This window comes from Hemitrygon akajei, chromosome 15 (assembly GCF_048418815.1).
Source record: "Hemitrygon akajei chromosome 15, sHemAka1.3, whole genome shotgun sequence".
Taxonomy (NCBI): domain Eukaryota; kingdom Metazoa; phylum Chordata; class Chondrichthyes; order Myliobatiformes; family Dasyatidae; genus Hemitrygon; species Hemitrygon akajei.
The window spans coordinates 48830738-48857408 of record NC_133138.1 but is presented as its reverse complement, the minus strand read 5'-3'; the positions used below and the strand labels follow the sequence as shown (position 1 = coordinate 48857408).

The 26671-nt window shown below is 37.5% G+C and overlaps 1 protein-coding gene across 12 annotated transcripts in view; it reads left to right on the top strand.

The window, feature by feature from the left end:
• The window catches only part of ankhd1 (ankyrin repeat and KH domain containing 1), a 139961-nt gene that overhangs the window by 88926 nt on the left and 24364 nt on the right, over positions 1-26671 (top strand). For 10 of the 12 annotated variants that reach the window (XM_073067542.1, XM_073067537.1, XM_073067533.1 and 7 more), the window contains 13 exons: positions 1626-2366; positions 9670-9818; positions 10070-10181; positions 10753-10898; positions 11299-11441; positions 12344-12557; positions 14576-14751; positions 14859-15021; positions 20644-20739; positions 22102-22218; positions 22570-22735; positions 22826-23276; positions 23372-23527. In XM_073067542.1, the coding sequence (XP_072923643.1) occupies positions 1626-2366; positions 9670-9818; positions 10070-10181; positions 10753-10898; positions 11299-11441; positions 12344-12557; positions 14576-14751; positions 14859-15021; positions 20644-20739; positions 22102-22218; positions 22570-22735; positions 22826-23276; positions 23372-23527 (2830 nt within the window). The remainder of the gene's footprint in view (positions 1-1625; positions 2367-9669; positions 9819-10069; positions 10182-10752; positions 10899-11298; positions 11442-12343; positions 12558-14575; positions 14752-14858; positions 15022-20643; positions 20740-22101; positions 22219-22569; positions 22736-22825; positions 23277-23371; positions 23528-26671) is intronic. The other 2 variants (XM_073067541.1, XM_073067540.1) reach the window with 1 other exon arrangement.

Genomic DNA, 26671 nt, shown 5'->3' with positions numbered 1-26671 from the left:
TAAGTTAATGCCAATCTTCTGGAAATTGGTGTTTATTTAATCACCAATTCTGTCTCCAAATATTCTGTATTATAGCATATGATAAAATTTCCTGGGCTCTTTGTCCAATTATTTGTTCTTATTGTGGGCCTATGTAGAATTAAACAGCATCTTTGCAGCAAGATTTCTCAAGGTAGTTCCCTGCAACTTTAGACATGTGTCAGGCATCTTTCATGAGACCGAGCTTTTACAGAGAGGAGAAAACAGATTTAGAGATAGAATTCTAGAGTAGAGTCATAAGGTAGCTCTTGGTATGGTTGACATTGGTGGAGAGATCATGAGTTCAGAATCAAAGAATGTAGTGTTTCTGGGAGTTGCTATTGTGTTAGAGGAGATGAAGGAAGAGGTTTCATTTGAAAGATTGTGATTTTTAAAAAAATGATATTTGTTGATCTGGGAATGCATTAATAGCTGAGGGACAGTTGTGTATAGAATATGGGCAGAAGGCCATTAAAAATTACTTTAATCTCGTGAGTGCATTCATCCCTCCCAGCAAGGATCATGTCATATTTTTGAGGAAATAACTGTTCCAAACTGTTTGTCATCTTACTGAGCTTTGGTTCTGTGGCAACATGTAACCAGAACTTGTTTGGCTTTGCTGCATCAGCAGAGGTCATAAACAACAGAAATGAAATCTGGAACTTTACTGGCTCTGTACTGCCTCAAGCGATATTACATGAAAGAATAGACCATCCAGCGAAATTATCCTGCAATCTTTAAGTTGACTTGCAGGGGGAAAAATGTAATTTGGAAACATCAATTATTTGCATGTTTCGGGTTCATTGGGATCTTTTTCCATGCGGCACCAGTTCACAGAAGACAAAAGTTACAGTATTCAAAGTGAATGTATAATTTTAATCAGACACATCTTTAAAAGAAATCTAGCGAATCTCTCAGAACATGCACTCACAATATTTTGAATTGTAGTTATTTTGTAGTTACAAGCCTTTTGCAATTCAAAAATTAAATATTAATTGGGGATTCAAGTTATAATTCAGATTTTGTTTGTTTCTTCAGCTCTTCAGTTGAATCTTAATGTATAATTCACATTTCTGGTGCTTGACGAAGAAATGGTCCCATGAAAAATAGGTTAACTGTGATTCAGAAGTTTTATAGTAGCCTTATACAGTTGTCCTTGGAGACAATTATTTGAAGACCAATTCAAATATATTTGCAGTAGTTGGGGAAGAGACATGTAGACTACAAATCGGGAAAAATTGTCAATCTTAAGGCAATAAAATTGTAGTATTCAAAACAAAGTCTTAATGTTACCCCTTATTTTTACTATAATTGTACTTTAATCCTTTTATCAAAAATATCATTTCTGGAAATTCTATTGTGGAAACTTTATTTTTTCCTTTCCCATTTCTTCTCTGACAAAAAAAATGATTACAAATAATTTCCGAAAACTTGCAAACTGATATGGAATTCAAATTCTTCATTAGATTGAACAAAGCAAATGTAGAAAAGTTTATTTTCAGTGCTAGACTGAATAAAAGCCACAATGTGGTGAAAAGTTTACACTGCTTACACATGGGTAAGTAATTTTTGCATGGCATTTTTTCAAACATTTTTCGTGTGCTTAGGTACATCCAAGCAGAAGTCCAGTCCCCTGCAGGTAGCGGAACAGGATGTCCAGCCCTTCCACCAGTACCAGCCTTTAGAATGCATTGTGGAAGAGACGGAAGGCAAGCTGACAGAGCTGGGACAAAGAATTAACGCTATTGAGAAGGCGCAGTTGAAGTCACTAGAATTGATTCAGGGAGACACTTTAACCAAAGACAAGATAGAAGAACTAAAAAAGAGCAGAGAAGAGCAAGTACAGAAGAAGAAAAAGATTTTGAAAGAGCTGCAAAAGGTTGAAAGGGAATTGCAGCTGAAAACTCAGCAGCAGTTTACCAAAGAGTACTTGGAAGCCAAGGGTCAACAGCAGACGCTTCAGCTCCAGCAACAACAACAGCAATGCCCACATGGAGGACTGTTCTCTCAGGTGGGGACTGGTGAATGTCTGCCAGAGGAAGACTTTTCAAAGTTGCCTCAGGTGGACACCATCTTGCACAGAGATGGCCAGCAGCAGCCACCTGCAACCCAAATGGGGTTTGTTCCTATTCAACCTTTAGCAACACAAGTATCTCCAAACTTTGCTAGTTCTGTTTATCCTATCACTAACGTACCTGATCTACAGCGAGTAATTGTGAATCAGCCTTTGTTAGGACAGGCACAACTTGCTGGACTTGGACAGGGACTCTTAGCTCAAGCATCTGATGGATTAATGGTTGCAACTCCAGCACAGACGCTAACTGACACTCTTGATGACATCATGGCAGGTGGGTTGAGAATTGGTCCTCTTTTATACTTTGCCTTTGCTCACATCTACTAGCTTTTAGGTGCAAATGGAAATTTGTTAGATTTATTGAGAGACAACTGTAGATACAATGCTTTATTCAGACTACTGCAATGCTGTTTAAAGCCAGCCAAAAATTGCCATTCTTTTTAAGTAGCTCTTGTCATTTGAAAGTTGGATGTGCAGAGCTCAATTAGTATCTGAAAGATAAACTAAAGTGTGCATTTTGACTTTAATACCCGATTACAACTGAACAGCCCTAATCAAGGGTCATACATCACTTCTTTGTCTATCAGATACTTGCTTTGCACTTCCAGCCTTTACCTTTAATTTCAGATCTTCGAAGTTCACAACCTCTCATTGTCACTCTTAGTTTTCAGGAAAAAAAAGTTAAATGGTCTTGAAATTAATGGTAAACTAATTTGAAAATTAAATATCACATGTTAAATGGAAAATATCTTCAGGGAGTTTGTTACCAAACATTAAAACCTGTTTTGCCCTTGAACTATTTCAGTACATGGACATGATCTCAATTTGGACTCATTTGTTCCCTTAAACTTTGTGATTTAATATGATCTTTATTGACCTTGTCTTTACGGTAGTTTAAGCTACAAAAAAGCTGAAATAAAGAATTAAATTGGAGGACAGTTTTATTTCATATTTTATTAAAAGTAATGCTACTTTGGCACATTCTATTGCTACAGTTAAATTTGAATTGAAATATAAGAAACTACTAGGAGACTATTTTGGCTTAAATCAGCCACAACCAAGTTGCTCCAGGAAAAAAGAATGTCCCAGCCAACCACTAAAATGTCAGTTTATTTTTAATGTTAAGATTGTGCTTTTCCCCTTGTTGCAGCATGTGTAGTGAAGCGCATTTGTCCCATAAATTAGTTACTGAATGAATTTTTCTATAACTGCAGTACATCCCTTATTAAAATAATTCAGTAAAATGAAATCAAATTGTATTTTGATATCAAGAGAATATTAGAAATGGAACTGAACCTCTTATTTCACATTATAGAAATGCTTCAGAAAACTTGGCTATGTAGTTTATCCCAATCAAAATGCATTATTTTTGTAGAATGTAAATTATGAAATTATACCATCTCCCCACATACTTCATAAGAATCACAAATAAGGAAGAAGTTGTTTGATTTTCAGAAATGGACAAAAAAATTAAACCTTTGTTATTTAAACCTTTATAAACCTGCCTTTTTTTTTGGTCTTGAAATGCTCAAGTTCATTTACCATCTCAAAGGAAATTTGTTTAGAGGAAACATAATTCAGTTTTTTTGCCTACTGTGGTAATTACTTATATCATTAAGATATTGTTAAAATTTTTTAACTAGTGACAATCTCAGAGGCTAGTCATTTGCCTTAATATTTGTGATTGCAAAAATAATTATTCTGATATGTATAAAATTTCCAACAGCACTTAAACTAAAATTAACTACCATTAAAAATGTAATACTGGTTGCTGTTCCAGGTCCTACCTAGCAAATAACATAGTTGTGAAAAGTAACTAGACAGTTATCTGGTTGTAAGTAAGTTACCAAGGTGGTATTCTTCCTAATTTCACAATGAAATGTGCTGGGCTTGTGCTGAGTTATATTTTGTTCGATAGTAATATTGTTAAGGTGATGTATATTTAGATCACGAGCTCCATCTATTAATTAGTGCAAATAGATAATGAAACCTTGTTAGCCCACTCATTTTTTTAAGACTGATTTTTGTTCTGCTACAGTGAGGGCTTGAACTTGGAGCTTGACTTTACTGGACATTTTTAGTGTACTTTTAGTTGGCTGTTGCTGTATATTTGTAAGAAGGGTTTTAGAACTCTGGTTGCAATTGTAAATTGCTATAGTGGCACCTAGTGGTAGTATAATAGTATAAATAGCCTAACACATCACTATAAGAATTACTTGGCTGTTAGAACACCTTCTGTTTTGTTAAATTTAATTTGATTTGTCATTTTAGTATACCTGGATGTGATAAATTTATTGTGATTCTACATAGTTTAGTGTAAAGATGCTGATGAAATGGATTACGGGATTTTAAAATGTAGGCTCATTCAAAGGAATTGAAAGTTGTTTTTGACCTCATAATAAAGAGCATGATACTTAAGCTTGGAAGGATTAGTAGCTGCATTTACAAAAATTTAACTTTTTACTGAGTGTGAGGTGAGACTACTGCTGACTTAGAGGTGAGATTCTTACCTTGAAACTCTTTATTTCTCTACCCCATGCTGTACATTACATGCAACTGGGAATGAAACCAGCAACCAACAATCTATAGTAGTTGGTTTTCTTCTAAATTACTCTGAAGTTCGGACATCGATACTGAGAATTGATGCATTGCATTTTAAAGATTGCTAGTAAGGAGCAAAGCACTCCCAATTCAGGCTACAGTGAAATCGGGGTTGGGTTACGATTATTCTTCATTACTGGATTCTTTAGCCTTAACTCTGGAATAGCATTCTTTTGCACGTGGTGCTTGCCTTACCCATTCGAATGGCCCATTAGTTTCTAAGTGAGTTAGCCAAATTATGGATAATTTTGTGGGTCCACAATCATGGGCTCAATTGGTCCTGTACATATTAATTTCATTAAAAAAGGTAACAGCTGCAGTTATTTTTTTTATTTCATTGGACTGTGGCTGGGCTTGAAGTCAGTGTCTGAGTGTTGAAGAATTCTATATTTGTTGCATTTGATGTGGCCAAGACTTTGCTGGAAACAAATTGGCCATTCTGGCGTGTGTCATTGTAATTTTGGCTGAAAGGTATGTGTTATCTGTCTTTCAAAGACCAGCTGTGTACCTGCAACTAACATAACTGTAATATTGGAGACATCAAAGGAACTTACCAAATGTGGTCAAGCACATGCCTGACATGTCATCAGAAATCTGACCATTCAGGTGACACCCCAGACCAGCCCACTATTCCCCTTTGGCAGTTCAGCATGAAAGTTTGAATTGAATATTCAGAAGTCCTTTAAGGTCCACATTGGGCATGGTATGAGAATCATAAAATTTAGCCACTCTTAATTAGAAACTAACTTACAAAAGCTACATTTATATGTAGAGAAGTAGAAATTCAACATTTTTAAAAAGATACAATTGTGAGCTTGTTTGAAGAGGGGTATCCCTGCTAATGTTCTTTACTAGACATATCCCATCTTAAGTTGTTACACCAGCAATCTAAGAAGCGGCTTCCATCCTGTAGCAGACAAAACGTAATGAACATATCATTTACTAGGATTCTAGTGGGCCCATACTTCGGACTAGAAGTGTTAACTCCTGCTACTGGATTAGAGTATTATCAATTCATTTTGTTTTGCTGACCAACAGTCATAGAGCACCACAGCTTAGAAACAGGCGCTTTGGCCCATCTAGTCTGTGCTGAATTGTTCTGCCTAGGCCCATCGACCCTCAGCTAGACCATTGTTCTCCATAGCCCTTGCATCTGTGTACTTATTCAAACTCTTTTATTTTGTAATCAACCCAGGATCTACTAATTTATCAGTTAACTAGTACCACCAAAATATATTGTTCATTGTTTTAAGGTTAACCATATAATGTACTTTAAGTTGAGATCTTGGTGTCTGTACACCTTTATCTTGCATTCCCATATTACCTTGTTAGCAAATTTTCCATTTTGGTGTTTTTTTAACTCTGTTTGCTATACTTAATGGTTCTTTTAGTGTAGAGAACCCAACTGCAAAAAGGAAGGACACGTACAAGATTAAAGTATTTGAATACTGGTGGACAGTATTTTTTAAATCTTTTTATTAAAATTTTATTTAATCCAAAGCCAATTGCATTATTTTGATTATGGATAAATTCTGTATACTGGCTCGAACTGTAATCATTATCATTCAGTCCTATTGATGATATCCCAGAGTATATAGAAATATTTATACCCTCTTCTGTCTTGCAAAGTGATGCAGGAAAAACACCCTTTGTTCCACTTTATTGAGTTACCTGTTTTATATAGACCTCCAAGGAAGATGCCTTTGAAAACTTTAGCTTGACAAGCTATACCTTGTAGTTTCTTCTGTGCCTTGAGATCAGCCACATTGAGTTTGTTGTAGATGGCTCAGTTACCACATTCAGAGTGTTTGCAGTATTCCAAGTTTAGCATAATAGAAAATGCAACTAGCTCAGTAATAGATCCCAGCACCTGGTTCATTTTTTTGAAACATTATACACTTACTGTGTATGATAGGTGTCAAATTAACAAAGCTTCTTGGTCTTTCTTAAATTAAACTTTTCTTTAGCAAATGGAAAATGGTGGGATGCACTAGCACAGTGGTTCAGTTACTGGAACAGTAACTGGAATTCTGGACAATTGATCGAGGTAGAGCCATCTCAGATTCCACATGGCAGTTGGGAGAATTTATCAGAATTAAATAAAAATACAATTTACAGAATGGATTGATGTAAAACCCCTTTCACTTTACTAATAACTGTCAGAGAAGAAATTCTCTAATAGATGAGTTCATCCTAATCTAGTCTGTTTGAAGTGTGACTCCAAATCCACCTTTAGGGCAATAATGCGTAAAAAAAAAAAAATGTTGATTTTGCTTGTGAAGTCCACATCTTGTGCATGAGTAAACAGCAAAACAAAATCTGTACAACCATTGATGTGCCTATGCCCAACTTCATTTTCAATGTTGTACTTTCTCTCCTTGTTTTTGTCAAACAGCTCTCCTAGACTGACCTTTGGCTGCAACTAATCAATAATTTAACGTCTCATGATTATTTGTACAAGTTTCTTGCACAATAACCTACTAGCTTTCTGAAGTTGTGATGTTCTGTGCTGTATGCTTTCTCTCATCTCTTCCTCAGATGCATAAGAAAATGCATATTCTGATGCAAAACGTAGCTAAAGGATATCACTAACTTGTCTCCTGATCTGGAGAGAGGAACTCAAAAAGAAAATCATTCTGTGCAATGGAAAAGATTGATTACAATAGTCATTTCCTGTCTTTAATTTAATTTGTGCTAGGATGAGATAAAGTCAAGTTAGGGTTTAGATGTGAAGCACCACATTATCGAGTAATCTATCAGTAGCCATTGTCCAGACTCTCTGAATCTTGCTGGTTTTGCACCCAGTTTTTTCATATTTTTATCAAGCATTGACAATGTTTTACCACACTCTTGAAGGTAGTATGGCAGTGGGGAAAACAACTAGAAGATTCAAAATACTAAGTATTAGAGTTGTAGAGTCTAAAAGTTGCATAAATCAGATTGTTTAATTGTACCCATTTTCAGGTGTTGAGGTTAATGAGAAATAAATTTGAACAATATTTCGCGTTGAAAATAAACTCTGAAGATTTTTTAAGCTTTCATCAGTGTTTAGCAATAAAACGTGTTTAAAGTTAATGATTACATTGAAAATCTTTTCATGTATATGATGCCCAACAGGTACATCTGTTCTGAAAACAGCTGGATCATAAAAATTAAATGGAAAATTGCTTCCAATGAACAAACTTTTGCTGAGATCCAAGTAAAACATTGTATTTATGTATGTTCAACATTGAAGGTATTTTGAAATTGAAAATCAAAAAAAGACAACAGATGTGACAGGTGTTTCATCAAATTATTTAAGCAAGTAAAATTAAATTATTGAAATATGCAAAAGATATAAGAATAGGTGAGGTCAATCAGCTGCTGCAGTGTTAAAACAAATGGCAGTCCTCTGCAAGTGCAAGAGGGATGGTAGAAATCTGAAATCTAATGCTTGAATTGTTAAATTCGTGATTTATCTGAACTGAGAAAAAAGATGCAAGTTAATTTCAGGAAGAGAAGCATAATAATATGAAAGGGAAAATGGAAAAACGGCTGTGATATGGTAGAAGACAGATTAAATGGTAAAATGTGTGACAGTACCAATCTAAATGGATATTAATAAGCTTAAATGGAGATTAAAATGAGTCTGGAGGAGGTGTAAGTGCAAATAGCAGTATTGTTCCTGAGAGTTGTGATCAGGGAGGGAAAAAGGGAATGGTCCTGATCAGAAATGATTGAGATCAAGAAGTCTAGAAGGTTCAGGTATCTAGTTGAAAAATTAGCTACTTTGCCTCAAGTTTTGTATTTAGTTTCTTCAAGACTAGTAGGATGAGTGAGTAGGGGATGGGAGTGAATGGTATTGGAAAATGATTGTGGTGCTCGTGTACTGAAAATAATTATTTGCAAGTCATGTCCTAACTGTTTCCCCATTCCAGGCTGGAGGAAACTTCATTGTGAGTACAGTAAATGGTACAAGCTGAAGTTTCACCTGGAAGGAACTTTTGGGGCAATGGTTGGGGATAATGGTGTAGGTTAAGGGTCAGGTATTGCAACTCTTGCCATTGGGATCATTCGCTGGGAAGAAGAAATGGTGATGAGTAAATTAGAGAATGAATTCCTCATGCTAAGAGGGGATGGTAAGGTATTTAGAAGCCTCGCTCTGGAAGTTTGGGAAATCTGTTGAATTTGGCAGTTGCTGAGGTGAAAGCTGAGAACAAGAGTCCTTAAATGGCTCTTGCATGCTAAAGCCATGTTGCATTATAAAGCATATTGATGTGCAGTTGAAGAGGTCATTCATGTAACTTTTTTCTCAGAATTTGAAGCATCAGATGCTGATATTTTGTGGGAAGTCAAGTATGGTCCCTATCCCTATTCCGGTGGAGTCAACCATTTTAGCTAGATATCATTTGTTACTCCATTAATGAATGTCATTCACATTTGGAGTCCAGCTTTTGCTTAATAATCAACATGAGGTCAACATGAAGGGGAGAGATGGCAATTAATCTCAGAATGAAGAGGAGCGATTTATTAAAGAAATTTTACTAGGTTTTTAGAAACTATTGTTTGAGAAAGTATTGGCTGATGTGGATTGTATATCAGATTCACAAGTCTCCAGAGTTTTTCATTTTAGGAATCAGTGGGCCTTTGGGTAAGATTAAAATTGTTGTGGATTTCTTCGGCAGGGCTCAATCTTAAAATTGACTTGTATTACTTGTGTCTTAATGAGTTTTATTTTTAAATTCTAATAATTGAACAGCTTTCTGATACATAGTTTTAATGTTTTTAATTAGTTTTCAGTTTTGCAAAGTTAATCATTAGTTACTTAAATGTAAGCTACATCTGCACAATATTTCAAAATAACAAATTTCTACACAATTTCTCAATTTTCAAGAAGTATGTCTTTGGATAGAGATTTGCCTTCTACCAAAATCCCACAGTTCTTTCTCACTTTGTACTTTAATGTTGAAGAAATAACTATTGATTTTGTCTTGCAGCTGTGAGTAATAGAATGCCTTCTGGACCGAATGCTTCTTCCCATACTACAACCCCCCCTACTCCTCAGCCTCGTACTCAAACTCCAAGTCCAGTTGTTTCTCCTTCTTCAATGTTGCCCCTTTATCCTTCAGTTGAAATTGATGCCCAAGTAAGTTTTATATAAGAGATAAACATTGGGAAATTCCAAAAATGGGAAATTATGACTATATTGTGAGTTATGTAGTGCTGTCTAGATGAAAGTTGTGATACCAACTTTAGCTAATCTATGAAATGTTTATTTCATTAGTATGGATTAGTGATTTCCATCGACAGTGCTATGCTCTTGAGTATAAGCATTAATTACATCTATGCTGTAAGGTTGTTTGAAACTTAATTTAACAATGCATTGTCTTCACTTAGACGGAGAGTAACCATGATACAGCATTAACATTGGCATGTGCTGGGGGACATGAAGAACTTGTATCAGTATTAATAGCTCGTTGTGCTAACATTGAACACCGGGATAAAAAAGGTATGCATTAATTTTGTAACTAGACCTGGTTTAATTTCATTGAAGTAGTAAAACATTTGCAAAACAGCTAAATTCCGTGGTTGCTAACCTTTTATAAGTATGAAGGATGCCTTAATGGGTATCCTTATTTGTGAGCAAAGTTGCTTACAAAGACCTCAGATGCTTGATAGGTGCTACATTGGTGTAAGCCTAGTAGTGGCCTTTAGCAACTTTCAGAACGTGTATGGACAGCTATCAAATTATCGTGAATATGACTCAATTCATCAGGAAGATTTCTCTGGGGGCAGGAAAAGCTTTCCTTGAGCTTTCTATTGCCATTGCATGGAGCTTTTATTGGAGTTCGAATTGTTATTTTAAGTCTTTTACAACCACTATAAACTGCTTCTTATAGGCAGGTAGAGAATGTACTGTGCAATTATGTAGCAAACAATCAAACCATTTGGCCCAACAAGAATAAACAATGTTTGTGCTCCTTCTGCCTTACAACATCACTCATTGGCACATTTATGTTAATATTATTGGATCTTTAGCATGTCTCATCTGAAATTTATTACTCTTTTCCTCTGATTAGGCTTTACTCCACTAATTTTGGCTGCTACGGCTGGTCATGTTGGTGTTGTAGAAATTCTGTTGGACAAAGGTGCTGATATTGAAGCACAATCTGAACGCACCAAGGATACGCCATTGTCATTGGCTTGTTCAGGAGGAAGGCAAGAGGTAACACACCTTTAAGTTCATAATAGAGGTTAAGTGCAATAAGCACAACTTGAGAGTATATGGAAGTTGCACTGTCAAAGTATAATCTCAATTTAATGAAATAGCTACTTGGGTTATAAAAGAAAAGTTAAATTCATAAAGCCAATATATTTCACTTGATTATAATTAGTAATAACAGTCAATAGCAGTAATAGCCTTTTGTTACATTATTGGTCAGAAAGGTCAATACTAAATCCTACAAAGATAAGATTTTTCAAGAATATGGCAGCATCCCATAGACAGCATGTCAGAATGGTATCTCTTAATACCATAATCTTGCTGTGCCATATAATATTTGGTAAAGTGGTTCAAATTTTGTTGACTTGTTCATATCTAAACCCTTTTTCTTGAATGACTTAAGGTGGTGGAGCTGTTGTTGGCTCGTGGTGCAAACAAGGAACATCGGAATGTTTCAGACTACACACCTCTTAGTCTTGCTGCCTCTGGTGGCTACGTTAACATCATTAAAATCCTTCTGAATGCTGGAGCAGAAATTAATTCCAGGTACTATTTATTAGTGATTCTGATGTAGGAATGATGTTCTTCAATGATGTTTCTTTATAATGTGATGAAAATATTCTAGTCTGCTGATTTTTAGATTTCATTGGATATACAGTTTTCGTGTTAGTCAGTACATTTTTTTTCTTCCCCCATTTTTGTTTCCCCACCCTAACCCCAAAAATTGTTATGGTTTTAATTTTGCTAGTGCTTTCCTGGCAATTTAGATTAGCCTAACCAAATCTCCACGTAAATGGCTGAAAGTACAGACTGATAATTATTTGTGATTATCTAAGAACATGATGAGCACAGGACTGCAGTACAATCTTATTCACAATATGGTTCAAAGATAAAGTAGAAATGAAAAGCCAGATGAATTGTCGTCAGTGAATTCAAAGTCAAATAACTTGAAGGAATTACTTGCCCTGGAGTTAGGAAATAACTTTATGGCCTTCCTCTGAATTAAAGGGAAACCAAGAAAATGAGATTTTTCCAAGTTATGAAAGCAGTAAAATTAATGTTTTGGTTATCTGGTTTATGATATGCTGTTTATGTTACATTGAGTCATTTGGCATAAATTTGAAGTTTGGCATAAATAGCACCTCCGAACCTATTTTACATGTTCTAACTCCAGTTTTGCATGCTTTGAACAATTTTAAGTGTAGAAGCTTTGATTAATTTGAAAGGTTACGCAGGAAAATGTGTAATAACTTTAATTCGGCATTTTCTTGGCACTGGCTTCTACTTCCTCCTATTCTGTCATTCATCAGTTCAGGGTTTTCTCGCAGGCTAGAAATCACTAAGACTTGATTTTGTGGTAGACTACGTGCATCAATTTTGCATATAACAAGTTAAGATAGCAAAAGAAATAGCAAAGATGGTGATTTAAGCTGTTTATTCTGTTGCAGGACTGGCAGTAAATTGGGGATTTCTCCTTTGATGTTAGCTGCAATGAATGGCCATGTGGCATCAGTAAAACTGTTGCTTGATATGGGCTCTGACATCAATGCCCAGATTGAGACAAATAGAAACACTGCCCTCACTCTGGCTTGCTTCCAAGGCCGTGCAGAAGTTGTCAGCCTACTGTTGGATAGGAAGGCGAATGTTGAGCACAGAGCAAAGGTACTTTGTTTAATAAAATATATGCATCAATAACGATGCTCAAGTTTAAAGATGTAAAATACTGATCCTTAAAATGTTTGTTTTTGATGCTATCACTTTACTTGAACTACCTTGTGAACAGTTTGAATTTTTTTTGGGTGCCTCATTTTAAAAGTTAGCAATTAACTTTGTATAAACATTTATTTGTCTTTTTGAGTTTAATGGAGCTTTAGTTTTTTTTTGCAGCTACTTTCATGACAATGGATTTGTTTCTCTATATCCTATTGAATGTTTTACTCCAGCGATAATTGAAGTGTTCTTATTCTCCAAACTGTGTTCTCAGAATGCAAGTTCTTAGCTTTGGCTAGGGTAGATCTCTTTGCATGGTTGTCAAGTTCTAATTCCTTTGTTTTCCTGCCATTTAATTACGGCCTCTCCTTTTCTCTTGCTGCTCTTTCTCAGTCTTGTATGATTGTGCAAATTGGAGTGGGAATGAGAGGTTCAAATCCTGTTTTCCATCTCTGCTTAGAAACAGGCAGAAAATTTAAGAACTATTAAAAGGAATCAAGAGGCAGTAAGACTATATGGAACTCAAACAAGCAGGAAGACTAAAATTAAGCAAATATATATGTTGCAAAGATAGGAATATTGGTAGTGGAAAAATGAATGTTTAAATTGAACTTAATGAAAGCCAGAAATAAAGATAAACATATCTATTGAGAGTAGATTGTAATCACCATAATAAACGGACATTGGGAATGGGAGTGCCAAAATAATTATGGTATTGATACTGAATGAGCATCCTTGAAGGATTAGGAGACAAGGTCAGTCTCCTAAAGATCCCTTGTCAAGCCTTTTGCATTTTTTCTCATTTTTTATCCAGGTGGTGCAACATTTAATGCTTTTACTTCACAGCTCCAAAAATGTAGGTTCAATCCAATGCGGAGTTTGCACATTCCTTGTGTGGGTTTCTCCCAAGTGATTTGGTTTCCTCTTGTGTTCTCTAAGTGTGCTGTCAGATTAGCTGGCTATTGTAAACTACTCAATGCAGGTAAATTAATAGGAATGAGACTAATAGGATTACTTAGCTGGGAGTGGAAATGGACCTGAACTCTTGTGTCAAAATAAGCAAATCCTTTTAACAAAAATAATTATACAGAAGAAATTTGAAGCCGACAAATTCCTTGGACTTGATGGGTTTTGGAAAGGGTTTACAGAGTTTGTGGAAATGTTAGTTTTAGTCTTCCAGAATTCCCTAGATACTAGAATATACCTGCAGTTGAAATGTTGATCCCTTTTTACAGAAAGTCTGGACAGAGAATGCAGGGAACTTTACGCCAGTTGCTATGATAGGAAAAGGTGGGCTACATTAAAAAAATTAACATATGCGTATGATATTACATAGTTAAATGAAAAGAACATCTTGACAAATTCAAGAGACATGCACACCCAGCAGATGTGGTGAAAATCAATAGATGTAATGGATTCAGAATTTCAAAACAATTTTGGAGTGTGACATGCAAGAAACTGACAACATTTGGTGTAAATTAAGAAGTGATCACATATCACAAAACAGAATAACTGGGTTATTTTTTCATTTTGTTAGGAGTCAGTTAATGAAAAAATCGTAGCTTGGGCTTAGCTATGTTCATTCTTAATGACTTAGATGTGAGAAGTAAAATACTGAGGTGGTGCTGCATTGGAAACATACATCATACTGTTGTAAAAATAAAAGATCCTTCAGGCAATACTGAAGTATTTCACAGAATGATCAGGAAATTCTGATCATTTGGTTAAGTTCCCTTCTTGACCAATAAACTCGGATAAATTACTGTGTTTTGATAGGTGTTTGCTGAGTTTTGGGAAGATACATTTGTCTGCAGCTCGATCACAAAACTTGAAGTACATAATATGTAAATTGTTTGATATTTTTGTGTTGCATTACTATATAAATTTGTTATATTTCTAGAACGATGCAAAGCAGATGAAATTGAAAAATAATACTGCAGTTTAAAATAACTGGAACCCTTTCTATTTAGACTGGCCTCACACCCTTAATGGAAGCTGCCTCTGGAGGGTATGCAGAAGTGGGGAGGGTTCTGCTTGATAAAGGTGCTGATGTTAATGCACCACCTGTGCCTTCATCACGTGATACAGCTTTAACCATTGCTGCAGATAAGGGTCACTACAAATTTTGTGAACTGCTGATAAACAGGTATTTAATAATTTAAACATTAAAGGATTTTATTGTATAAAATGATTTCATTAAAGTCCTGTGAAATTTCAGCCATTCAATTTTTATCCACCTTTCTTTGAACACAGAGGGGCTCATATTGATGTTCGCAATAAGAAAGGTAATACACCTTTATGGCTGGCTGCCAACGGCGGGCATTTTGATGTGGTCCAGTTATTGGTCCAGGCTGGTGCTGATGTGGATGCAGCAGACAACCGAAAAATCACACCTCTTATGGCGGCCTTCCGCAAGGTAACTCTTGTTCTCTTCCTGATGACACTATTGACAAGGTGGATGCCACTATTCCTGTTAGAGATCATTGTAGTCAAGCTGTAACTTTATTCTCACTTGGAAACTGATCATGACTCTAGGGAAAAAAATAGATTGTGGTTTAAGTATATTCTGATCTTGAAAATGTTTACTTTTCTTCTAAAGATGACCACATGGAGAAATCTGCACTACTAAATCATATACTTCCTCTTCCACACGAGGCATTTTCAGTGTTTCAGAATTCCCAAATCTTGTTGTGTATACCTTTTTATGCAACTTGAGTGTTCAAAGTAAATTTATTATCAAAGTACTTACTGTATACTTCACCATATGTTATTCTGAGACTAATTTTCTGGTGGACGTTCAGAGCAAATACAAAGAAACATGATGAAAAACTGCACACAACAAAAATGGGCAAACAGCCAGTGTGCAAAAGACAATAAACTGCAAATACAAAGAGGAAAATAAGTAATAATAATTAAAATAAGCAATAAATATCAAGATTGAGATGTAGAGTCCTTGAAAGTGAGTCCATAGGTTGAGGTATCAGTCCAGCATTGGAGTAAGCGGTTATCCCTTCTTGTTCAACAGCCAGATGGTTGAGAGGTAATAACTGGTCCTGAATTTGATGGTGTTGGGACCTGAGGTGCCAGTATCCCTGATAGCAACGGGGAGAAGAGAGCACGTCCTAGGTGGTGAGGACCTTGATGGATGCTGCTTTCCAGCAACACTCCTTGTAGATGTGCTCAATGGTGGCAAGGGCTTAAACTGTGAAGAGGTGGGCTGTATCCATTCAAGAGATCTGGTGTTTCCATACCAGGCTGTGATGCAACCAGTCAGTGTACTCTCAAACTTCTATAGATATAAGGTGGAGAAAGTTGTAGATGTGCTAAATCTTTGCAAACTTCTAAAAAAGCAGAAGTGCTGCCTTTGTAATGGTACTTGTGTGCTGGAACCAAGACAGATCCTCTGAAGAAATTGTGCTGAGGAAATTGAAGTTGCTGACCCTCTCCACCTCTGATACCCCGATGAGGAGTGGCTCATGGACCTCCCAGTTTCTTCCTCCTGTCGTCAATGATCAGATCTATGTTTTTGCTGACATAGAAAGGTTGTTTTTGTGGCACCATTCATCCAGATTTTTAATCTCCTATATGCTAATTTTAAATTCCTTTAAGTTCCTGAGTGTCACCATCTCCGAGGACCTGTCCTCAACCCATCATATAAATATTATTGTGAAGAAAGTACATCAGCGCCTCTACTTCCACAGGAGTCTGTGGAGATTCAGCATTTCATCGAAAACCTTGGCAGTGAGATGGACAGTGTGCTGACTGGCTGCATTATGGCCTGGCATGGGAACACCAAAGCCTTTGAGCAGAAAATCCTACAAACGGTAATGGATTTGACCCATTACATCACAGGTAAAACCCTACTAACATTGAGCAGATCTACATGAAACGTTGCTGTAGAAAAGCGGCATCCATCATCAAAGATCCTCTCCACCCAGGCCATGCTCTTCTCTCGTTGTTGCCGTCAGGTAAGAGGTACAGATGCCTCAGGACTCGCACTACCATGTTCAAGAATAGTTCAAACATAAGGCTCTTGAACAAAAGGGGATAGCTACACTCATTTAAGGACTCTGGTATATTGTTATTTCACACACTTTTTATTGCTATTTTTATATATATCTGAATTTGCAGAGTTTGTTCACAGTTCTTTATGTTTACTGTTACTGTCTATAAATTTACTAAGTATGCCTGCAGAAAAAGAATCTCAGTTGTCTACGGTGACATGTATGTACTCTGATAATAAATTTTACTTTGAACTAATTTGTCACCACTTTTGATTCTGGCAACAGCAGTAATGTTGTTAGCAAACTTAAATATGGCTTTGGAGTTGTGCTTAGCCATGCAGTCATAAGTATAAAGCGAGAAAAGCAGTGGGCTAAGCACACACACAGCCTTGTGCACCTGTGCTGATAAATTGTGGAGGTGGTGTTGCAAATCTGAATCCAAGTAAGGAAATCGAGGATCCAGTTACACAAGGAAATACTGAGGCCCAAGTCTTGCAACTTATTGATTACTTTTGAGAAGGTGATAGTATTGAATGCAGAACTGCAGTCACTGAAGATCATCCTGATATATGCATTTTCGCTATCCAAATGTTCCAGGGTTGAGTGAAGAGCTAACCAAGTGGCATGTGCTGTTGACCTGTATGGCAGGCAAATTGGAGGCAGGAGTTGATGTGTTTAATCACCAACCTCAAACGTTTCATTAGTGGATGTAAATGCTACTGGATGAAACTTGTTGAAGCAGGTTGCCACACTCTGCTTTGGACACTGGTATAGTTGAAGCCTGCTTGAAGCAGGTGGGTACCTCAGATTGCCAAAGTGGGAGGTTAAAGTTCAGTGAATATTCCAGCAGTTGATCAGCACAGGTCTTCAGTGTTTGACCAGGTACCCCAGCTGGGCTGATGCTACTTGGGGGAGTTTGAACTAGTTTTGCAGGGAACTGAGAACTAGAGCCCCAGATCAGCAAGGGAAGGGTCGGACCAGAAAGTAGATGCCAGGGGAAGTAATGAAAGGCAAAATTAAAATAACAGGTATGATTTGTCGGATGGTTTGAAGTATGTATATTTCAATGCTAGGAGTATTATGGGCAAGGGTGATGAACTTAGAGCATGAATCAGTAGTTGGAGCTGCAATGTTGTAGCCATTACTGAAACTTGGTTGAGAGAGGGGCAGGAATGGGTGATTAGCATTTCAGGTTTTTGAAGTTTTAGGAAAGGTAAAGGAAGAGGTATCACAGCTGCACTCGGGGAGACATTACAGATGGGTTAGACACAAGTTCATTTGGGTGGAACTCAGGAATAGGAAGGGTGCAATCACATTGATGAGATTGTACTATAGACCCCTAACAGCCACTGGGACATTGAGAAACCAATATGTAATCAGATTAAGAAAATGTATAAAATAATAGGGTTGTTGTCATGGGCAATTTCAACTTCCCTAATAATAGCCGTCTTGGTATAAGGGGTTTAAATGGGCCAGAATTTCTTAAATGTATCCAGGCAGGTTTCTTAAATAAATATGTGGACAGTCCAATGAGAGGAGGTGCCATACTGGACCCGGTGTGGGATAATGAAGTTGGCCATATTGACTGACCTTTCAGTGGGTGAACAGTTAGGAAACAGTGACCACAACTTTTTAACTTTCAGGATCGCTATAGATAAGGATAGGTGCGGTCCTTGAAGAAGAGTTTTAAATTAGAGTAGGGCAAATTCTGAGAACGCTAGGCAGGAACTAAGAAGTGTTAATTGGGAACACCTGTTTTTCTGGCAACTCCATATCAGACATGTGGAAGGTGTTTAAAGATCAATTACTGAGAGTACAGGAAAGGTATATTTATGTTGGATGAAAGGATGGGGATAGAAAGATGAGAGAACCCTGGTTGTCAAGAGAAGTGATGAATTTAGTCAAGAAGAAAAATAAAAGTATGTAAAGCTTCGGAAGTTACGATTGAATGAAGTATGTGAGTATAAAAAGGCCAGAAAAGCACTAAAGAAGGGAATTGGGAAAGCCTGGAGGAGTCATGAAAGTCCTTGGCAAGTAGGATTAAGGTGAATCACAAGGCATTCTATACATACATAAAAAGCAAGAGGATAACTAGGGAGAGGGTAGCACACTCAGGATATGGGTGAGGAGGGGGGAACATTTGTTTGGATGCAGAGAATGTGAGGGAGGTACTTAATGAGTACTTCAGTATTTACCAAGGAAAAGAATATGGAGGTCCATGAGATCAGTGCTGAGTATATAAATACGTTAGGGTGTTTAGAGGTCAAGGAGGAGGAAGTGTTGCGACCCCTAATGAGTAATAAAGTGGATACATCCCAAGGACCTGATGGGATTTACCACAGGTTATTAAAGGAGGCAAGAGATGAGATTGCAGGCCCGTGACCAGTATCTTCATGTCGTCTCTAGCCATAGGCGAGGTCCCGGAGGAATGGCGAGGGAAAATCCTGGGAACTATAGACTGGTGAGTCTATTGTAGGGAAATTGCTGGAAAAAATTCTAAGGGATAGGATATATGAGCATTTGGAAACCCATGACCTAATTTGGGAGAACCAGCAGGGCTTTTTGTGTGGCAAGTCACGCCTTAACAACTTGATTTGAGTTTTTCGACGAGGCGACGTGAGAGGTGGATACGAGTGGGGCAGTGGATGTTCCTACATGGATTTTAGTAGTAAGGCATTTGATAAAGTCCCTTACGGGAGACTAATCCAGAAGATTAAGATGCATGGGGTCCGTGGTGAATTGGCAGTTTGGATACGGAACTGGCTTTTGCATAGAAAACATACAAGTTGGTGGTTGAAGGGACTTATTCAAGCTGGTGATATGTAATTAGTAGAGTTCCACAGGGATCTGCACTGGGACCTCTGCTGTTTGTGAAGTATATAATAACTGAATGAAAATGCAGATGGGTAGGTTAGTAAATTTGTGGATAATACCAAGATTGGTGGAGCTGTGGATACTGCAGAAGACTGGCAAAGAATACAGTACAGTATAGGTGATAATGAGCTGAGAAGTGGTAGGAGTTTAACCCAGATAAATGTGAAGTGTTGCACCTTGGTAGGGCAAATGCAAGGAGACAGTACACTATTAAGGGGCAGATCCTTAACGGGTTGCAGAGCTGAGAGATCTTGGTATGTAAGTTCATAGCTCCTTGAAAGTGGCTACACAGGTCAATAAGATGGTTAAGAGGCTTGTAGAATGCTTCTATTAATTGAGGCATTGAGTTCAAGAGATGAGGTTATGCTGCATCTTTATAAAACCCTGGTTAGGCCACATCTGGAATATTGCTTACAGTTCTGGTCATCCCACTATAGGAATAATGTTAAGGTTTTGGAAAGGATGCAAAAGTGGTTTACGAGGGTGCTGTCTGGTTTAGAGGGCGTGTGCTATCATGAGAGGCTGGATCAACTTGGGTTGTTTTCTCTCGAGCACTGGAGGTTGAGGGGAAATCTGGAGGAGGTTTACAAGATTATGAGAAGCAGAGATAGTGGACAGAGAGTATCTGTTCCCCAGGGTTGAAATGTCTCATACCAGAGTGCATGTGTTGAAGGTGAGAGGAGGTGTGAGGGGTAAGTTTGTTACCCTGAATCATGGATAACTGGAATGCACTGCCTGATGTGGTGGTAGAGGCAAATACATTAAACCCTCCCCAACAGCTCTAGCAAGCCTGCCCACAAGGATGTTGGTTCCCTTCAGGTTCAGCTATAACCCGTCCTTTTTCTATAGATCATACCTTCCCAAGAAGAGATCCCAGAATCCAGATTTGTGAAGCTCTGCCCCTGCACCAGTTCTTCAGCCATGCATTCATCTGCTAAATCATCCTGTTCTTGCTCTCACTTGTGTGTGGTACATGCAGTAATCCAAAGATTACTACCCTGCAGTTTAGGAGTTTAAAGTGACTTGGTTTGTTTCATAACACTAGAATGATCTGATCATTAAGCTTATAATTTTTTTATGAACACTACATTGTAATCCCATTCTTCAGGTTATTTAACAGTTTAAATTTAATAGTGGCTTCTTACTATGTTTACTTCCAGGGTCATGTAAAAGTTGTGCAGTATTTGGTAAAGGAAGTGAATCAATTTCCATCTGATATTGAGTGCATGAGATACATAGCAACAATAACTGACAAGGTGAGTGCATTCCTACTTCAAGGGAGTCAAGAGGATTTTTGTCTCTAGATTTCAATTTAATGTTGATTTGGGCTCATTATTTCTCCAAAATCTCTGTAGTCATTAGCATGAATGATGGTACCGTTATTCCTAAACTGAATAATATTGACTTTTGTTCCATTTTTGTTCTAGCATTATCAATGGTAGTTTATAATTTGCATAATATATGAAGCTGCCCAAAAAACGATCTTTTGCTCTTCCTCTATGCATTCTATTCTCCTGGATTCAGCGTTCACATGTATCCTGATACATGCACAATTTCCTTGAACCACAGTGCTTTTATAGTTTGCATTGCGTGGTGAAGAGCTTCCACCCAAAAGTTGGGAAGACGGAAGCTATCACCATATGTCTATGACAGAACCAAATACTTTCACCCTGGTGCATTCTTTACAAACCCTTTACAATTTAACCCTAAACTTGGCTCTTGAACCCGTGTCCTCTTTATCAGAAAAATTGCCTGCTCACTTTTTATCTTTTATCTCCTCCTGGGTTATCTGCAACTGAAGCTGCCGAAGTAGGCAAACGTGCTTTCTACCTTTTTGTTTATGTGGGCTCTTAGTGAAGATGACAGGGCTGCCACCTTGACAGTCATTGGCTAGATGCTCTTCAACACCATTGCAAATTAAAGAAAACAAAACTCTGCAAGTCTGAAGTATGTGTGTAGGTATCAGTATGCACACACAATCTGAACTGAGATTGTAATGTCTGAGAACAGAATGCATCTTTGAGAGAGCAGAAGATAGATTTTTGGAAATCTTGGTAGATGTTACAAATGCACTGATATTTTGGTGTCATAACAGAAATGGAACCAAACGCACACAATTCTACTGAGCTTGACGATAGAAATGCATTAGAGAATGTTGTGATTACCCATGTTAAAGACTACAGAGTAATGTGTTAGTCAAAAAGATTTTATGTACCTATGAGTGTATCCAAGACGTGCTTGCCTAATCCCACAAACCTGCATTTACTTTGTCAGAATTATTCTTTTAAATTCGTTTAAATCTCCTACCTTCCTTCGCCCTTTAATAATTGCCTTGAAACTTTTCATCACCCCTCTCATGGATTAAGCAATACAAATTGTAGTAAGATGCTGGTGTGTAATTTAAGGCACACTATTGGAATGAAGATGAGAGGAAGTTCAGTTAACGATATCTGTTGCTACAAAGAATCTAATTGAAAATTTTTCCAGTGCAAGATTATGCTTTGTAGATAAATGAATGTCAGAGATTTTCAACTTCTTTTTCCATCTATTGTATAATCTACACGTATCTGCTCAATCTTAAGCTTTAAAAGCTGATAAACTGATTATAATTGTTGTAGGAGCTGCTTAAGAAATGCCACCAATGCATGGAAACAATAGTTAAAGCAAAGGACCAGCAAGCTGCTGAAGCAAACAAGAATGCAAGCATTCTGCTGAAGGAGCTAGATCTGGAGAAGGTGGGAAACCATTCTGAGTAATTGTGATAGATGTCTAAAAATTTTTACCATGGTGCCCATTTTAAACTTGAGAATTTAAATATTGATGGGCTGTCATTGTCCTGGCTTAATTCATTTAAAGTTAATAGATTATTTTCCTTGTTGCACTTCGGTAAAGTCAAGCCATTATTTCCTCATGTAATTTTCTTCATGCCTTATATACATGGTTCTGTATCCACATGGTATCTTGGTTTAAAATTAATTTGATAATTTTAATGTGTCCCCACAGATAATTTCCTCCTTGCAACAGCTTTTGAAAATGATTGATCCTACTTGTTTTATTGATTGATTCCAATGTTAATATCATTATAGTCAAGAGAAGAAAGCCGAAAATTAGCTCTTGCTGCAAAAAGGGAGAAACGAAAGGAAAAAAGGAAGAAGAAGAAAGAAGAACAAAAGCGGAAGCAGGAGGAAGAAGAGGCCAGAGTTAAGGAGAGTTCAGAAAAACAGCAAACTCCTGAAAAGGATAGATTTGAAGGCAAGTTACTTTGATAAATATGTGGAAGGTAAATATCTTTGAGCCTTTTGATTTAAAGATTGAACTGACCTGTTCCCAATTTCTTCACAGATGAAGAAGTTGTGCCTATTGAACCACCCAGTGCAACGACAACTACAACCATTGGTATTTCTGCAACTTCAGCCACCTTTACTAGTGCTTATGGGAAAAAGAGAGCTAATGTGGTAACAACACCAAGTACTAACAGGAAGAACAAGAAAAACAAAACTAAGGATTCCTCTCAGAGTGTGCAAATAATTCTAGAAGATCAGCACATGTCTATAGCCCAACAGAAGGCAGATAAAAATAAAATAAATGGAGAACCGAGAGGTGGTGGTGCAGGAGGGAACAGTGATTCTGATAACGTTGACAGTACAGACTGCAATAGTGAGTGCAGTAGTGGTGGTAAAAGCCAAGAGCTCAATGTAATTGCTGATTTCCACAACTTCAGTGAGCAGAAGTTATATCCTACAAGAAGTGAAAAGCCTAGCGCTTCCTTCTCAGAAACTCCAAATCATGCAAGGTGAGATAAATATTGAATGTTGACATTGGTTTGTTCTCAAAGTAGTAGCATTACTTTTGGCATTTTCTCCTTTTTGTGAAATGTTTTATTTCTAGATTGCATGATGGCGCCAGTGAAATGAATTCCAACTCTTTATCTACAACTCACAAGTCCACTTCACTGCCAGTGTCCTCTCCAAATGGAAAGATAAATTTAACAAGTCCAAAACGAGGTCAAAAGAGGGAAGATGGTTGGAAGGAAGTTGTACGAAGGTAACTATAATCATTAATTATATCTATATGTAAACATGCTTGTAAGATTAAAATCTTGCTCTCCTTTCCATTGAAATGACACTAAGAGGAACTAAGTCTGCTTAATTCTTCTGACATTGGTGTGTTTTGGTCAAAATGTAATATTTTTGTTTCAGAATGTGGCATTTAATGCATTGTTTTTTTAAAATTTGAAAATAATCGACCAAAAGCAAATTTTCCTCACTAGTCAGACCTTTTCTGATATCCCTGGGGAAATGAGTGCAATATTAGCCTGGTCAGTTTTTATTTTGGTAAACAAGCTTCTGTGCTAAACAGTCAACAAATATATATTTTTTAAACTTCATAAGAGAAGTAATGTATCTATTATTCAGTCATGTACTTGGCTATATTCAGATGGAATTGCAAATGTATTTCTCTGAAAAATTTTGATGTCTAAACAGCCTTACATTTGGGGTGGGGGAAGGGAAAGAAGAATTAATGCCTTTGAATGAATTAGGATATTAACCTAGCCTGTGCATAGCGTAAAAAAACAAGTAAGATAATATTTCAGGAACATGTAGAGGGAAATCGTGGAAAATTGCAAAGAAATAGGCTTGCCGTATCAATAGGTTACAGTAGGTACATTTAATGTCAGAGAAATGTGTACAATATACATGCTGAAATTCTTTGCAAACATCCACAAAAGCAGAGGTGTGCCCCAAATAATGAATGACAGTTAAATGCTGAACCCCAAAGACCCCCCCCTCCCCTCCTCCGTACAGCCAGCAGCAAGCCCACTGCTTCCAATCTTGTTCTCCCTCAATGCATCAGTCAGCGGCACAGCTTTGAATCGGCCCGCCACCAGAGCATGAAAATCCGGCACCTTGAAGATCCACTAGGCTTCTAGGCCATGTCCTTGGGTTATCAAAAGGTGGTCAGTTGTGAGGTCCTGAGAGCAGGTCCCATTCCCACAAAGAACCAAAATCAGTGTGTAACTCCAGGTCAGGGTCTTCAAAATAAACTTGAAAAGGAAAAAAAAATAGATATCAAAGATAGAAATAAAGCTCTTTCCAAAGATGCAAGCAAAGGAGCTTAGCATCATCAGTAAGCTCCACCCTCTTTTTGCCCTCATATTGGGGCATTTTAACTGGAGGTACAATGGAACTGCTATGGTGCTTCGGGCTTCGATAGGGTGGAAATTATTAAACATATTTAGGAATGTTTCCTCAGGCGGTATGTACCAGGCCCTACTTGGGAGAGTGTAAAGTTTGACATACTGTATTGCAAAAAGTGACTGAGGTGTCAGCAGGAAACACTTTGGAACCAGCAGCCATAGCTCATTAGTTTTAAAATAATTTTGGAAAGAGATGTACTGTATATGGTATCACAGATAGGCGGGCAAAGGGATATCCAATGAGTGGGAGGCTTTTAAAAGTGAAATAACAAGTCCAAGGCCTGCATGTTCTTTCAGAGTGACGATTACTGAGGGAGATACCTTTACTCTCTGTATACCCATGACTGTTGCCACCCACAGCTACAATCTACTAATTAAACTTGCTTACGACACTACACTGATTGGCCTAATCTCAAATAATAATGAGACAGCCTGCAGATGATAAGTCATTACCCTGACACAGTGGTGTCAAGAAAACAACCTCTCCCTCAATGTTGCAAAAACAAAGGAGCTGGTTGTGGACTGTAGGAGGAATGGAGACAGGCTAGCCCCTATTGATAACAATGGATCTGGGGTTGAGGGGGTGAACAGCTTTAAGTTCCTCAGAATAAACATAACTGGGGATCTCACATGATCTGTTCATACCCCCTGTGCAGTGAAAAAGGCACAACAGCGCCTCTTTCATCTCAGATGGTTGAAGAAGTTTGGTATGGGCCCCAGAATCCTTAAGAACTTTCAATAGGGGCACAATTGAGAGTATCCTGACTGGCTGCATCACTGCCTGATATGGGAAGTGTACCTCACTTAATGGCAGGACTCTGCAGAGTGTGGTACACAGAACCCAGTGCATCTGTAGTTGTAAATTTTCCACTATTCAGGACATTTACAAAGACAGATGTGTAAAAAGGGCCCGAAGGATCATTGGGGACCTGAGTCACCCCAACCACAAACTGTTCCAGCTGCTACTATCGGGGAAATTGTACTGCAGCATAAAAGCCGGAGTCATCAGGCTCTGGGACAGCTTCTTCCACCAGTCTATTAGATTGATTAATTCATGCTGATACAGTTGTATTTCTATGTTATATTGAATGTCCTGTTGTACATACTATTTATAGATAATTACTATAATTGCACATTGCACATTTAGATGGAGATATAATGAAAAGATTTTTACTCGTGTATATGAAGGATGTAAGTAATAAAAGTCAAGTTAAGGCTAACAGGTGTAGGAAACCTTGGACGATGAGGGATATTGAGGCTCTGGGAAGGGAAATCAGGAGGCATGTAGGTCCCTGGAGGATCACAGGGGCTGTTGGAATATACTCAAGAAGGAAATCAGAAGGGTACAAAAAGGGTATGAGCTTTGGCAGAGGAGATCAAGGAGAATCTAAAGAGATGTATTAACTATAAAGGGGAAATTAGTAACTGGAGCAAGAACAATGAGAGATCCTGATTTAATCATACCTTGATTTAAAAAAAAATTGAATGTATTTGTGTGAAATGTTTTGTTAAGGTAAATTTTGATATTTAAAGGATTGGGTGCAATATATTTTTGGTATTTCAGTAAAGTTTGTAGAGTGGTATGCCATTCACATTAAAGCAAAAACAATGTTTCTGTAGTTTTACCTCAAAAATACGTTTTACAAAGTTCATAAATTGACTATTGAAAGTACATCTTTGCATTCTGCAATCACTTATTTAAATGTTTAGTGACTGCACTTCAGCCCATCTAGTCCATGCTGAACTGTTATTCTGCCTAGTCCCATTGTACTGTGCCTGGACTATAGCCTTCCCATCCGTGTACTTATCCAAATTTTTCTTAAATGCTGTCTTAACTCGCATCGACCTCTTCCTCTTGCAGCTTGATACATACTTGCCCCACCCTTGAAGTGATCATGTCCCTCGTTCACTTCAGGTTTCTCTTAAATATTTCACCTTTCACCCTTAACCCATGTCCTCTAGTCTAATCTTACTCAACCTCGGGAAAAAGC